This window comes from Dendropsophus ebraccatus, chromosome 8 (assembly GCF_027789765.1).
Source record: "Dendropsophus ebraccatus isolate aDenEbr1 chromosome 8, aDenEbr1.pat, whole genome shotgun sequence".
NCBI lineage: Eukaryota > Metazoa > Chordata > Amphibia > Anura > Hylidae > Dendropsophus > Dendropsophus ebraccatus.
In genome coordinates this window covers 107,989,726-108,004,926 of record NC_091461.1, presented here as the reverse complement: position 1 = coordinate 108,004,926, position 15,201 = coordinate 107,989,726, and the positions used below count along the sequence as shown (strand labels likewise).

Here is a 15,201-nt window from a genome sequence, read left to right as displayed (position 1 = left end):
AGTTTTAATGGTGTGAGCAAGACTAGATCAATTCACAGACAACAAGTAGAGATCCATAGATGGCTTTTGTGGTATATGGACATCTTCAGGATCCCTACTATGATCAAGCGTAGAGAGTTGCCCCCGTGCAATGTGTCCGGCCTTTTCCTGTATTCCATGGTCTACCATAACAGCTGAGTACCCAGCTGGAAGCAATTAGTTGATCGCCCCATCATCCTCATGAGATCACCCCTTTGACCTAAACATCCCGAAATGCCGCCATACCACATGCTTCATACAGGCCAGGACAGGACACAACAAACAACATTCCCATATTGTCCACACCAACGTCGTTGCCTGTCCAGTTTACTTGTTAAGAACTGGGGGCGCAGCGTGTGGGAGGTTAATAGTCCGCTCGCAATCCCTATTTTTATAATTTACCCAAAAAAAGGCATCAGAAATGAGGGTGTGATATAGATGCAGTGGCATAGCTACCATAAAGGCAGACCACACCACTGCTATAGGGCCCATGCACTAAGGGGGCCAGAAGGCCCATTGGTCTTTAATTGGTCTTTAATTTGTGAAGAACTCTGACTGACAGAACAAGAAGGCATTGGCTTCCTGCCATGTCAGTCTCTCTTTGGGCCGGAGGCAGCATTGCACCTCCAGCTAGAAGAGCCCCCCCCCCCCCCCCCCATACATATACTCACCTGGCCTGGTGCAGTCCCCCAGCATTTGTTGTGCGCCAGGCCAGGGGCCCTGTAAATCATAGCTACTCCCCGGGATAGATAGATAGGAGATAGATGGACGTTAATCAGTAATCGTTTGGTGTAGGCCTTTACTATCCAGCAGTACACTAGATTTGTCAGAAACTCCTATGTTGTAATAATGATAATAATATAACACTGAACATTGTGTCCCAGTCTATACGGCAAAGCTGACAAGTAAGCTGCAGAAAACAGGATGGGTCAGTCAGTCTACAGTATTCTCTAGAGACCGGTGTATGAAAACTGAACAGATAGAAGAGATTGAGTAATTATATTTTAGGGTGATTTATTTTATAAACTACAGAAAACCTGTTCCTCAAAATAAACCGTCCAGCAGATGACAGATCATTCCCAGAGCTTCCACACGGAATTCTCCTCCAGCTGCAGGAATTGTTCCATTATCTCATATGTTTAATGAAGAAGTCCGGGGCGCGTGTGTCTGTAGATGGAACAACGAGAGGTTTTCTCAGAAACAATGGTCTTACTGCGCACTCTGGGTTGATGGAATGAAGATAAGGGCCCGATGGAGAGATCGTGACGGCCGGGGCCCCAACATGATGCCCATTAACGCTCATTATCTGTCTCTTTATCTAGAAGAACCAGCGCTAAATGCAGCCAGATTACAGATTATCAGGCAGACCCACTGCTGGATGTTATCCGGGACCACCAGCATGGAGTCACTTACAAGGAGAACCAGGGCGTATAACATAACCAGCACGGCAGTAACTATAAATATATAAAGAGGAAAGACGGGAACTTCTGTGCAAAACAATACAACAAATCCACAGTTAAAGTATCCAGCTTGCAACAAATCATCTCTGATGGCCTCTTAACAAGCTTGTATTATCAGACTTACAATTGCAGTCCCCACACTGACCACTAGAGCAAACAATAAGCTGAAACGTCCTGATTTCTGCAGCTCACATGTGAGCTTTGCTGTATAGACAGGGACAGCATGTACAGAGTCATCTCATTAGCATTAAAAGGCAGGGGAGTTTCTGACAGCTCTGTTGTACTGACGGAGGTCTAGATAGTATCACTATAGGCTGTACACACAGATACATCTCTACATGCAGCTCTCCGGGTCTCCAGAGGAGGAGCAAAACACCATCACTGTAATATTCAATTCCATTTGCATGTCAACTGACTCTCGTTCTATGCAGCTGCCATAAACTACACTCACACAGGTATGTATCAAATATGGCCGACTCTTGTTAAAGGGGTTCTCCAGCTGCTACTTCCAGAAACAGCACCAATCCTGTCCTCTGGTTGTGTGTGGTATTGCAGCTCATTTCCCTTGGCATGAATGGAGCTGAGTTGTAAAACTGCATACAACCTTAGGAAAGGGGTGGTGCTGTTTTTTTTTTTTAGAGAAAGCAGCCATGTTTTTCTAATCCTGGATAACCCCTTCAATAGGGGGTATAGATAAAATGTCTGACACTATCCAGTCAAGCAGTGTAGGGATATAGCCTACTGACAACATGACTGATAATCAGTGTTGAGCACACTTGCCAAAAGTTCAAATTTATCTGAATTTGTCTGAACCTGAAAGCTAGGCACTTGACTCCTGGTGTATGGAGAAGTTGGATGCCACCTTAGGGAATCCTGGAAAACTTGGATACAGCCATAGGCCATAGGTTGTATACATGTTTTCCTGGCCAACTTCTCAAGCGTTCCAGTTTGCCCGCTCACCACTAATGATAATGCAAACGTGTCCATTTTTTCCCATATTTCCAGGAGGAATAACTGAGGGACAGCATACTGCAGTCCAGAAGAGAAAGGTTGTTGTTATTGTATTCACAACAAATGCCTGATGGAGTTCCCCTTTAAAGTGTCACTGTTGTTTAAATTATTTCTTCAGAAATCAATAGTCCAGGCAATTTTAAGAAACTTTGTAATTGGGTTTATTAGGCAAATATGCCATTATCTGTATTCAAAAAGACTTTCCCCAGCCCCCCCTCTCTCTCATTCACTGCTCATTATCAGGAAATCTCGACTCTTTTACATCAGTCGAGCCCTGTTAACCTATGGAGAGGGGAGGGGGGCAGGAGGGAGATTAGTCCCCAGCAGAGAGCAGAGAACAAAGGATTACATGGCACGACCTGTGTGAAAGCAGTATTCAGAGGTCAGAGAGGTCAGTGTTGACTTCAGAGGAGATAGCCCGGTGATGTAGCTGTAAATTAACTCTTTGTTGTCCTGTTTTGGTGCCTCATCTCCCTCCACCCCTCCCCTCTCCATAGACAACAATGAAGACGGGGGGGGACTTCAAACTGCTTTTTCATTATAAAAATGCATTTTTCGGCTAATAAACCCACTTACAAAGTTTCTTGAAATCGCCTGTACTATTGATTTCTGCAAAAAAAATTAAAAATTTAAACAACAGTGACACTTTAAATTAAAAGTAGGGAATACCTGGATGTAGATGGGCAAATCTATGCCACTATCATCCATCATCTGCCAGTGTCTAACTCAATGACAGTATGAATAAATGACCCCAATATTCATATATTTAGGGAAGTTGGTGACCACGCTTTCTTTCCTCTCATTCACCTTTAAGAGCAGAGTGAATGGTCCTGTTTCCCACAGTCGATTAAATGCAAGGTTTTATTTCGAGACTCTTGTTTGGATTCAGAGTGAATGTGCAGCGGCGGTGGTGGCGGTGGCGGCCAGGCCCGGGTAATCAATCATTGTCTAGGTGTTTGAGTCCCGGCGCTCTCACTCTGCTCTCTGTCAGGCTGACATCCTGCTCTCTCTGTTTCCTCTTTATTATCAGCAGTGGGAGCGAACATAATCCTCCATTACAGAAATGTGCGAGTACTCCAGATGACTCCGCCACCACCGCTATTCTCATCAAACAAGGCCGAATTACAGGGGTCAGTCACCGACTAGTAAGCCTGCTCGCCGATGGAGCAGGGCGGGTTCACACAGGGGCAAGCATGGCGCAATTCTTAATGGATAGCATCAGAAAGAAGAATTAAAGGGGTTATAAAGGCTAAAAAAAACACGTCTGTTTTCTTCCAGAAACAGCACCACCTCCTCAGTTTGGCAATGGGTTTTGTGACTCAATGTTATTCAACTGGATAGAGCTGAGTTGTAATACCACATACAACCTGATGACAGGGGTGGCGCTGTTTTTGGAAAAAAGTAGCCGTGGACTGTATCACACATAGGGCCAGGCAGCATTACATAGATACAGAAGCTCAACAGATATACTAGTACAAAGGATGCTACATGATAGGCTTATATGCATAAGCTTAGCAGATGGTATCTCACACTTGGCTTAGATACTGCACATCAGCAGACAGTATCACACTTAACATTTAGATACTATCACACATGGTAAGCTAAGATACACCCACTCAGATACATGATCAGCACTGTAGATACAGTTTGCCAGACAGTATAATAGACGGTGGGCTTACATACACTTATTCATCAGACAATATCACAAGCGATATACTTAGATACATGGCTCAGAAGACAGCAAAACACATGAAAAGTTTAGATCCATCAGTTAAGTAGACAGTATCACATATTACAGGCTTAGATACACCAGCTTCTCAGACACTGTTACCCTTGGCAGGCTAGATACACCAGCCCAGCAGGGAGTATCAAACATAAAAGGTTTAGATACAGCAGTTCTGCAGACTTTATCATACACTGAGTGATAGGTCAATATGAAAAATCACTGGCTTAGATACATGGCTCATCACACCTGATAAGCTAGATGACCGATCCACCCCATGTGATGGGCTTAGATACACTGAATCATCAGTTGATATCACACATGACAAGCTGTTGGCTGCTATAACCCATTACACAGTAACTGTATGCAGTCTATAATAGTCGCCCCCCCCCCCCCCCCTGCCTGGCGCTGTGCGGATAATGGGGGTGATCCCTGCTGGGGCTGAACACTAAGCTCTGATAGATCCCTTATTAGAAGTCCTGAACTCTGGGATATGGCGTGTTCATGATACTGTTACGTGGGTTTGGCGCAGGTCCAGGCGGCCAGCGGTGCCAACATTTGAAGACTTCCAAGAGGAAATGAAATAACTGCCCAGCTGGAAACATAAATCCATTTGTAGTGGTCAGATCCGCGCGTTTCCAAAACACAACCATGGTTTCCTTAAAGGGAAGCTTCTCAGGACAAGGGGGGAGATGATGGGGGGCTTATTAACTCCGCGCATTCTGGATATGAACTGAGGATAAGAACAGCCCTGATCCCCTGCATAGAAATAGAATGTCCTCTGCTACTCCTCCTGGAAATGCTGCATAAATCAACAACTGGGTGTTACCATTCCCCATGTCAATGGGGAGTGTCCCCACATGCTGAAACTCTCCAACAGAGACCGTCATTCAGCTTTTCCAGAATCCTAAAAAGGCACACAGTCTTAGGGCCCTATTACATGGGACGATTATCATGAGAAAAATCGTTATATAGTTCGAATTTAAACGATAATCGTTCTGTGTAATTGCGGGCATCGATCGAAAAATCGTTTGTGTATCTTTGATTTAGATCTGAACCTAAAATTATCATTAATCGTTTGCTAATCGTTCGCTGTAATTCCACCTTCGTTTGCTCAAGTACCGCATTTGTTCACTAATTGTTCAGTGTAATTGCACATTGTTCATTGTTTTGCTAGGATCAGATTGAGCAAACGATCATAATAATGATCGTAGTATGGTGAATAATAATAATAATTCAGGTTAGCAATAATAAAATCTCGCATACGTTTGTTTATTGTTAGTCGTTAATCGTTAAAAATCGCTCCGTGTAATAGAACCCTTAAAGCGACTCTGTACCCACAATCTGACCCCCCAAACCACTTGTACTGTCAGATAGCTGCTTTTAATCCAAGATCTGTCCTGGGGTCCGTTTGTTAGGTGATGCAGTTTTTGTCCTAAAAAACTACTTTTAAACTTGCAGCCCTGTGTCAAACGGGAGTATCTGTGCCCTAACTTTGCACTACCCCTCCGACCCTCCTCCCCACCCTCTTCATCATTATGAATGCCACTGGAAAATTTTCTGCGTGCTGAACATTGCACAGGTGCCTTAATGATCCAGCCCATGTGCCGGGCTGACACAGGTGGGGAATAGGAGGCAATCTGTCTGGAGCATTCCTAATGATGAGGAGGGTGGGGAGAAGGGGCGGAGGGTTGGTGCAAAGTTAGGGCACAGATACTCCCGTTTGGCACAGGCTTCAAGTTTAAAAGTTGTTTTTTAGGACAATAACTGCATCACCTGCCGAAAGGACCCCAGGACAGATCTTGGATTAAAAGTAGCTATCCGAAGGCACAAGTGGTTTGGGGGGTCAGATTGTGGGTACAGAGTCGCTTTAATCATTTGCGTTCATTTAAAAAAAATTCTTCCCATTGACGCCGTATACAGTGGAAATTCCCACCCAGATCAGGAAGCCCCCTAGTGCCCCCGACCCCCAGTCTGCTACACAGGACACCGGTCAGGTCACTGAATAGAATCAGCAGCAAGATCCTCGTTCGCTTTATCACCGCAAAATAAACACGGCGGATGCCTGCACCGCGTCGGGACAGACGGACAATAGGCAGACTGCGCTAAACCAACACATCCATTTTCCCACTATTGAAAAACACTTGGTCAACTCGCTGGTGAGGCCTTAATCCCTTTAAGCAGACCGTACTGAATGGATTATCCGGAGAAAAGTCTGTGGAAATCACAACTAAATTACAGGAGGAGAGATAAACAAAAAGCCTGGGAGCAAGGGGTTAACACAGATGGATGGATAGATAGATAGATAGATAGATAGATAGATAGATAGATAGATAGCTGCACAGAGTCAATGACCCATACAGTCTAACACATGACCTGTACACATAATTCACATGGCAGCCATCTTACCTCTAGTAACTGCCATCCACTTATTAGTTTAGGCCGGTATCAGGCGTCCATAGTTGGGCCATTTGTTGGTGTCAGAACAACCGGACCCCTGACGATTCTACAGAACTGAACAGCGTGTGTAGAGGTAACCGCCAAACCTTGGTTCTTGAGTGGGCCCAAAGTAACTAATCTAGGTGGAGGCCCCGTTAAACATGTTGCATTGAGGCTGGAAGATTCTAGAAGCCTCCGATAAATTGGTTACTATGGGAAACTGCTCCTCTTCACAAGCCGAGCTTTGATAACTCTCCCCCTCTATAGCGAAAGCAGTTTATAGTAGTCACCTGGTTACTGCAGTTCCTGTTGCTAGGCAACAGCCCCAGATCATTTCATATTTCTTGACTATCCCTTTAAGGCAACAATATTAACCGATCCCTGTGAAGTCATTACAAAGAAAAAAGCGACCACATGTAATAACACTCAGACTCCTGACACTGGTGATTAGGAACAAATAGCGCTGACATGGCATCGCCGGATGGATTTCTCGTGCGTCTGGGCAGCAGCCATCCCCTACACTGAAAGGTAGCTTGTTTTTCTTTCATATTATTTTCTATTTCTTTTTTTACATTGTAATTTCTGCTGAATAGGAACCAGCGGCGGCAGCAGGAGTCGAAGGCGATCGCCTGGGGACCCCTTAACTCCTGAGATAGTTACCTTTTTATGGACCGGGGGGTTTCTGGCTGCCTAGGAATACTTACAATGGCTGCTATCCAAGACTCGCTACGACTGTCTCTTACGGTTACTACGGCGACACAGCACAACATGGCAGCGACGTATGGCAAGATGAAGGCGTCCAAGTTTGGATGCACTTAAATTTTAGGAATTTTTTTTTTTTTACAATAATTTTTCCTCACTAAAATAAAATCATAAATCAAACATGGAGGAGTTTTGGATTGTGAACATTCCCTGTTCGTGGTTATAGGAAAATGTTTCTAGAACTGTTTCTATTTAAAATTGTGACGAAAACTCCATGTCGTTGCCGTGCTGTAATGGCGCAGCTTTTTGATCCGCCATTGTGGGTTTCCAATCAAATCAATGGAAACTTTAAAAATCTGCATGGCGAGTTCTGGAAAGGTTTTGAGGTGGAAATTCAGTGCAGATTTTGCCCGCGTAAACAAGGCCGACAGTTTTCTGCATTGTAGAATACATGTTACAACTTCCTGCAGTTGCAGTAAATCAAACTTAGATCATCATAGAACTCTATGGTGTTCTATTTCCCTGCAGCACCACCACAGGGCACAGAAGGTATTACATGATACCTTTTAAAATCAAAGCGCTGTTGGATCCTCCACAGTAAGACACTCTCTCGTAGCCATTTTATGCTACAAAGTATTCGGCATTGAAACTTTCTACGCCAAAATACCCCCTTAAGCTCTGGATCTAGAGCTTTTCAGTGTTGAGGACATGTCACTCGCAGCCATAACTGCTAATGTATATACACAGGGCGGAGCGTGGAATCCTCAGAGCACGGATATCTACAAAGTAGTCACATCTAAGCCTAGAAGATCCCTATAATTCCACAGATTGTTAAATACTGAGGTCTGTAACGTGATCCCACAACACGGTCACAGAAAAACTCGCTAACATCGATGTAATGCAAGTTCCAGTCCTTGAAAACATCCGAAAACCCAACATATATATTATATGGCAGAAATCCTTTAATCCAGTATGGGACCGCACAAGATCATTCCCGAAACAGTTTAAAACCCGCCTCTGTTTGCATATGCCCCACCTCTATCATAGTCCAATCAGCTGAAGAGTCCGTCAGGTCATGCTGCCAAAAATCGTTGTGTTGCACTGTAGTGATCAAGCTAAATTTCAGCTAAGGTAACTAAATGAGGTCCCTATGCAACCCATAAGTGGTTTCAACCCTGACCGGAAAGTTGTGAGAAATCTATCTCCATCTTTTTTTTGTGACTATAGCTGCAAAGCTGTGACACACTATGATCACTGAAGAACAGCATGGGGATCTGAGGCGACTCAACCCATGTTGCTGTGTAGCTCTGATCTTAAAGGGGTAGCATTATTATTATTATTATTATTATTATCATTATAAAATTTACATTTATTTAATTAACTTTGCAATTTAACTTTATAAAAAATACATTTATTTTTCCAATTTTAGATTGAGTAGCAGTAGTGAGCTGCGACATGCCCCTCTGTTGACACCAATGGCTGTGTCAGGAACTGCAGGGCTGCACAACCCCTGGCCCTGGCCCTTGGTGAAGCTGCCTCTGTCAGGAGTGCCGTGCTGTGTAGCAATGACGGACAGTTATCCTCACTGACTCTGCTACACTGTGCCGCAGCTGCAGCTCTACTGACACAGACAGCTTCCCAGATGTGATGTCTATTCTAATGCTGATATGCCCTGCAGTTACTGAAAATTTTAATTTTTTTTAAAATATTTTTATTCACCGGAATATTTCTTGAAAGGCCAGGTGTCCATACTACAGCTGCTACATGCTAATATGAAACCAGAGTAGCCAATGTCCTCAATGTTTTCCCTTTATAATGCGTTTTTGCCACAATTTCCTGCTATTTTGCATGATCGCGTAACTCATGCAAAATTGTGGGGGGAAAAATTGTGCTATTTTACCGTAGTTGCGCCATTCACTGCACAAATACTGGGAAAATCTCTGCAAAAATGCATTATGGACGCAAAAAAAAAAATACCATGTGTGAACAAAGCCTAAAAAGATTTCTGATGCGTTTTGTCCGCCAATAATCTATCATGGGGGAGCGGTCTTGCCTTTTACTCACTGACTTAGATTCTGCATATAATCTCTTTCTTTCCATTCCTCAGATCTCACAATTCTACAGAAGAAACCACGTTCTCCGGCCCGGCCCGGCCAAACCTCAGCCTGATCTAATTTGCGATTTAAATGTTATTCATAAGAAAATGTGAGATTTCAAAATTTTCGATTTTCTCGTTCTAAACCACAGAAAATCTGCGTTGAGAGGACAGAGAAGGGATCACAGACATGTCAGGGGCGCGCAGAGCGCTCCACGCGGTTTTCGCATAAACTTTCCTCCAAAGGGAAGACGGGAGGGCGGAGAGGATTTGGTTTCTTGACTGTAATGATTTCTGACATGGAAATAGAACGGCACAAAAGCTCAGACATGATATCATTTTAAAGAGCGTGTCCTGCATGAAATACGCGCTTGGCCCCCGAACAATACAGAACGGAAAGGGGAAAAAATGTACAATAAGATCTTTCAAGGAAACCTTTTCTGTGCTTAAGGCGTCTGGGAAAAGAAAGGACATCGACCCAATATACGGGGATCATCGCCCCTGAAGGGCGACGCCTCGGAGATGTCAAGTGCTTTTACCATTGCGCTTTCCAAAGTCGCCATCTGCAAAAATACTTTAGTTGGCAATGATCCGGACGGTGACTTGTAATGCATCATTAATAGGAACGCTCCACCAGACGGCTATATACCTCTAGAACAGCCTAGAACTAATATAAGAATGATGGATGTATCGCACTTGCTTGCTGTCAGTGAATGGAAACATTTTTTTTCCTAACCTCTATAGCAGTGTTCCCCAATCTGTGGCTCCCATCGTGCCCTGACAGCAGAAAATTAACGTCTAGATCTGTGTTCCCCAACCTTTTAGATACTCTTTCCACCATGTCTGATCGTCGTGCCTTTTTTATTGACACTGTTACCAAAATCAAACCAGAGCTATGGAGCGAGATTCTGCTGCGGTTTGGGTCAATGAAGGTCTGCTTTACCCAACCATATTTTAATGATCCACAGTGTAGGACCCACCAAAGTCTATGGTTATATATACACTTTAGTGGATACCAAGAGCCACAACCATGGACCACATACGTGCAGGTGCTATTTTCTACGGTCTGGGCTCCATAGACTTCAAGTGCATGGTCCGAGATTGCTGGTGGCACATGCAACGTGCACTTACGGAGCAACATACAGCCTAATAGGAGGTCTAAACTTAGACTAGACAGTCTTTAAATGGCTATACACTTTTGGCCTTTATGAGTATGGGAGAAATAACTGGCCCATCAATGTACAGGCACCTAAGGGCCCTATTACACGTAGATAAAATGTGACAAATCAGGCTAATTCAAGCAGATATCACTCCGTGTAATAAAGACAGCGATCAGCCAAGGTACCAATCATTGGCTGACCGTTGTCTTATAGCATGTTATAAAATTATCGGCTTCCAGATGCACACTGCTCCGTGTGTTGTGATGCGTGACGCAATGACAGTTTAAAGAAAATAATAAAGATTATACTTACCTGTCCGGGCTCCCCAGTGTCTTCCTGGCTTTCTCTGTACTCCCTACAACCATAACTGAAGTGACAGGTCACTTAGTCAATCACTGGCCATAGTGCTAACCCGTCTTGGCCAGTGATTAGCTTAACAGCCTGTCACTTGAAAGATGTGTCAGAAGTGTAAGCGGCAGCTGCGGTGAGTGGGGAGGAAGCCAGGAGGCCATTGGGGAGCCTGGAAAGGTAAGTATAACTTTCTTATTTTCTATATATACAACAAGGGCTGCAAATCATCGAGCCAGATTGGTGTTCGCTTACCCAGCACACTGAGCCGTATAATGTGGCTCTTAAAGATGCAGCAAACTTATCAATCAGTTTCTATGAAGAATATAATGTATTGTTTCACTGTCTAAGATAATTTAGTAGTCCATTGTTCCTGTTCAGCAACAGCAAGCAGAAATCTTACTAATGGTGAAGGACTGCAACATAAAATTAAGTAAAAAGTTGGAAAATCTTTCATTATATAATGACTATGGATAGATCCCGGATCAGAAGAGAAGTTCAGCCTCCAAGTGAATGCAAAAAAAAAAAAATCCCTAGATGATTTGGTGACCTCAGCAATCCAATCCGCAGCAAATTTCTCCCTGTGGCCTTTGGTTGCCCCGACCCTGCAGCCTTGGAAAACAACACGCCTTTGGAAAGAGAACAAGTAGAAGGCTCAGCCATGAGCAGGAAGGTTCTCAGGATCCCTGCAGGATCATGTACTGAGGTCTTCATGATAAAAGGCTTTGTGTCTGCGCTTAATAAGGACATTAACTCATTACGGGATCTCTATTCCCAGGGCTGCCTACGTTCTCCTACTTAGGAGTTTCCTGTAATTTTGATTTTCATGAAGCAAGGCTTTTAGGCACAGGCTTAGCTTGTAAAATAATAAATTATATGTTGTGTGTAATTCTGCGGCTGCAGCTATTCATTTACCGGAGACAATGTTACACACCCACGTACAAGGGCCGTACTGTGCCTTTAAACGTTACAACACTACTATTTTAGCACAATTATGGTTGCAGAAATTGCCCGTAAGAGTGGACGCTTGTATAATAAAGCTGCGGATTGTATAAATCCCTTTCTCACAATGGAATTAAAATTTATGGTTACTGAACGATGCCACCTAGTGGCAATTTTATAACGAAATTTACACACGCTTTTACATCTAAGTTTTTCTTTCCCCCCCTAATTTTCTTAGATATTGAAATGAACTTCTTACAAAGATAAAACTCTTTTATGATACTCCAACATCATCTGACTAGAGAGCACAATGGCACTCTCTAGATGGCCTACTAAAGTGCAAAGCTAAAAGAAGAAAAATGTCCCCCATGAGCCGTCTAAACCAGTCCGCACAGCCAAGAGGGTTATACGAGTCTCTTCCCGGCAGTCCTGACCTCTGACATACAGGAAGTGCCCCGTGTTTAAGTTGTCAAGGGGAAGAAGTGACCTTTTTGGGAGGGAAAAGTGCACCCACAAGCTCAGCACTAACATCGTACAAAAGCTCTGAAACCTGATAACATGTCCTTAAAATAGGAATATGATTTGGGAATTCTTATGTAAACTAGACAAGGCTGATACATAGTATATACCTAGCTCAGGGCCCTAGGGGGCTGGGCACAGAGAGTCTCTATTTGGTGTGCTCTGAATCTTGGTATCATGCTCCGCCCCCTCAGAACCTCTTTAGATATATCAAATCACAAGATAAAATATCAGAATCCCCCAAAGGTTATCACAGGTGTTTGACCTCTGACCTGTTCACTAAATCCCTGAGTGAAGCTTAAACTTGTGCTGCTTGATGGAGAGATTATATACTTTACATATGTAAATAAAAGTGGTGTCTGCTATCTCCTTGTACTGCCGCCCCTCCACCTCTATGAGGGTCTAATGGCTTTATTCACAGGACAATTAGACAAAACAGTCTCACAGGTGACACCTATGGAAGTCACCCACTGACTTACAGGTGGCAGTGGCAAAATAGTTTCTTCCTTCTAGGAAAGTTACTTTGCAAACCCTTTTCCAAGAATTCCCAGTGGAGCATGACTGGCCTATACTCAGAATAAGTATTTTCTGCCGTTCATGTGTGAATGAGAGGAAATGCCAGGATATTCCCTTCTTACAAGATTTCTCCAATGAACAGCTGGTCATAGAGTATACCACTAGACATGAGCAAACTTTTTAAAAGTTTAGTTCGGCAGGTTTGCTGGACTTTGAAGCAAAGTTTAGGTTCATCTGAACCGAACCGCACTAAAACAGGTAAATGATTGCAGGCGTTTAGCTGTTGTAGTGCAGTTTAAAAGTTTTCTCATCAATACTTACCTTTCCATGCTCCTCTGGTGTCCCCACCCCCCAGCCACCTTCAGCCTGCTCAGCCAATCACTGATTGAGATGGGATAGCACTGCGGCCAGTAACTGGATGAGCAAGCTGGAGGTGGCTGGAGACTGGGAAGACAAGTAGGAGGACACTGGGGGAGCGCAGACAGGTGAGCATTTCTTTTTTATATGTATTAAATTGTAAGGCCACCTTATTTACAAACTCGTATCTCTATACATGGTTCTCATATCTCTATACATCATTTGTCAGCAAGAGTTCAATTTCATTACAGCGCCACCACAGGACAAATAAAGAATTAAACGTATGGATGTTCTAAGAGAACAAAAACAGAGTAAGAGAGAGTAACACCGTGTAGCTGCTCTCCACTGAAGCTTATTCATGGTGGTCCCAATTAAATGACCCCCCACAATTTTCTCCCCTTATTAACAAACCTCCCCCAATGGGTTTGGGGTCACTGGTAACCAATGAACTAATGGTTGTTTCAATCATTACATTGGAATATCATTTTGAAAAACTGACATACTGATACTTGTAGTCCCATCACAATAGCAGAACCCCCCGACCTGAAGTTATCTGGCCAAGCCAAGGGTGACGACAAGATCTAAGGACAACGCAAACACAAAATGCTATTGTACTTTTTTGATTTTTTTTCTTTTTTTTTTCTTTCGCGAATGTAATTTTGAGGCAATGGCGGAGTTTATTTTTACAGTTTGCGGGTAACTTCAGGTCCATTTAAGTGGAAAAATCGAGCAGGACGGCCTGTGAGTAAGACACAACATAGGACAGAGAACCGTAGCGGCTGACTCCATACATAAAGGGGGCAATTGTTCTGTCTCAAGTCTTTGTTTATTTAGCAATATTTGACATGCGGCGAGCAAAATGTGTTGCTTTCTTTCAGTCTGTGTTATAAGACGCATGGCACTCGTCAGCCGTCTCACCAGGAACGTGCCAGATCGCCTTCATTCTCTGGAGCCCGTCCTCTGCCACAATCCACAGACGGAGCCCAGAGTGAGCGCAGCCGCCACCACTCGCTGATCCTGATGGAGACCGGAGCCCATATTGTTCTCATTGATAAAGGGGATATTCACACATGGGGGTTTCTTGAGCCCTGCCCCCCAAAAACTTGAAGCACTTTAACCCTTTAAGGACGTAGCTACAGTATTTTAGGTTTCATTTTTCTCCTCGTTGTCTGAAGACAATAATGTCTTAATTTTTTTTCAATCAATTTACCCTTATGAGGGCAGACACGTTGCCTTGTTCACAGTGTAAATGTTCAGATTATTACAGATCCTGCAATACCGATACTGCCATCACATCACAAGAGGACTGATGAGAGCACAGATGGTGCATTCTCCCACTTCTCTATAACCAATTAGATGCCAGGGTTGCTATTGACAGTGGCATCCAAGGGGCTAAATGGCCAAGATCGAAGATATCGCCAGTCCACACCATTGAGAGTCCCTTAGTACTCTGCAATCACATCATAAGAGGACTGACGATAGCCCAGAAGATGCACTCTCCGCCTTTTCTATAACCACTCAGATGCCATGGTTACCATTGACAGTGGTATCCGAGGTTAAGTGGCCAAGATCAAAGATATCAACAGTTCTTGCCACTGAGAAACCCTTAGTACTCTGCAAACACATCACAGCACGACTAATGAAAGCACAGATTATCCACTCTCCCTCTTCTCTTTAACCACTTAGATACCATGGTTGCTTTTGGCAGTGGCATCCAAGGGGTTAAATGTTCAAAATTGAAGAAATTGCCAGTCCTTGCCACTGAGAAACCCTTAGCACTCTGCAATTTCATCACAAGAGGACTAATGATAGCAGAGAAAATGCAATCTCCCTCTTCTCTATAACCACTCTATACCATGGTTACTATTGACAGTGGCATCCAAGGGGCTAAGTGGCCAAGATCAAAGATAT

At 43.7% G+C, this 15,201-nt stretch overlaps 1 protein-coding gene across 2 annotated transcripts in view; it reads right to left on the bottom strand.

Annotated features, from left to right (window-relative positions):
- The window catches only part of ROR1 (receptor tyrosine kinase like orphan receptor 1), a 192,839-nt gene that overhangs the window by 166,587 nt on the left and 11,051 nt on the right, over positions 1-15,201 (bottom strand). Inside the window, exon 1 of one of the 2 annotated variants that reach the window (XM_069981376.1) lies at positions 6,622-6,904. The exons of the other annotated variant lie outside the window; for it this stretch is intronic. Coding sequence (XP_069837477.1) covers positions 6,622-6,637 — 16 coding nt within the window. The 5' untranslated portion in view covers positions 6,638-6,904. Of the gene's footprint in view, positions 1-6,621; positions 6,905-15,201 lie in introns of those variants that run through there. 2 annotated transcript variants of the gene reach the window in all.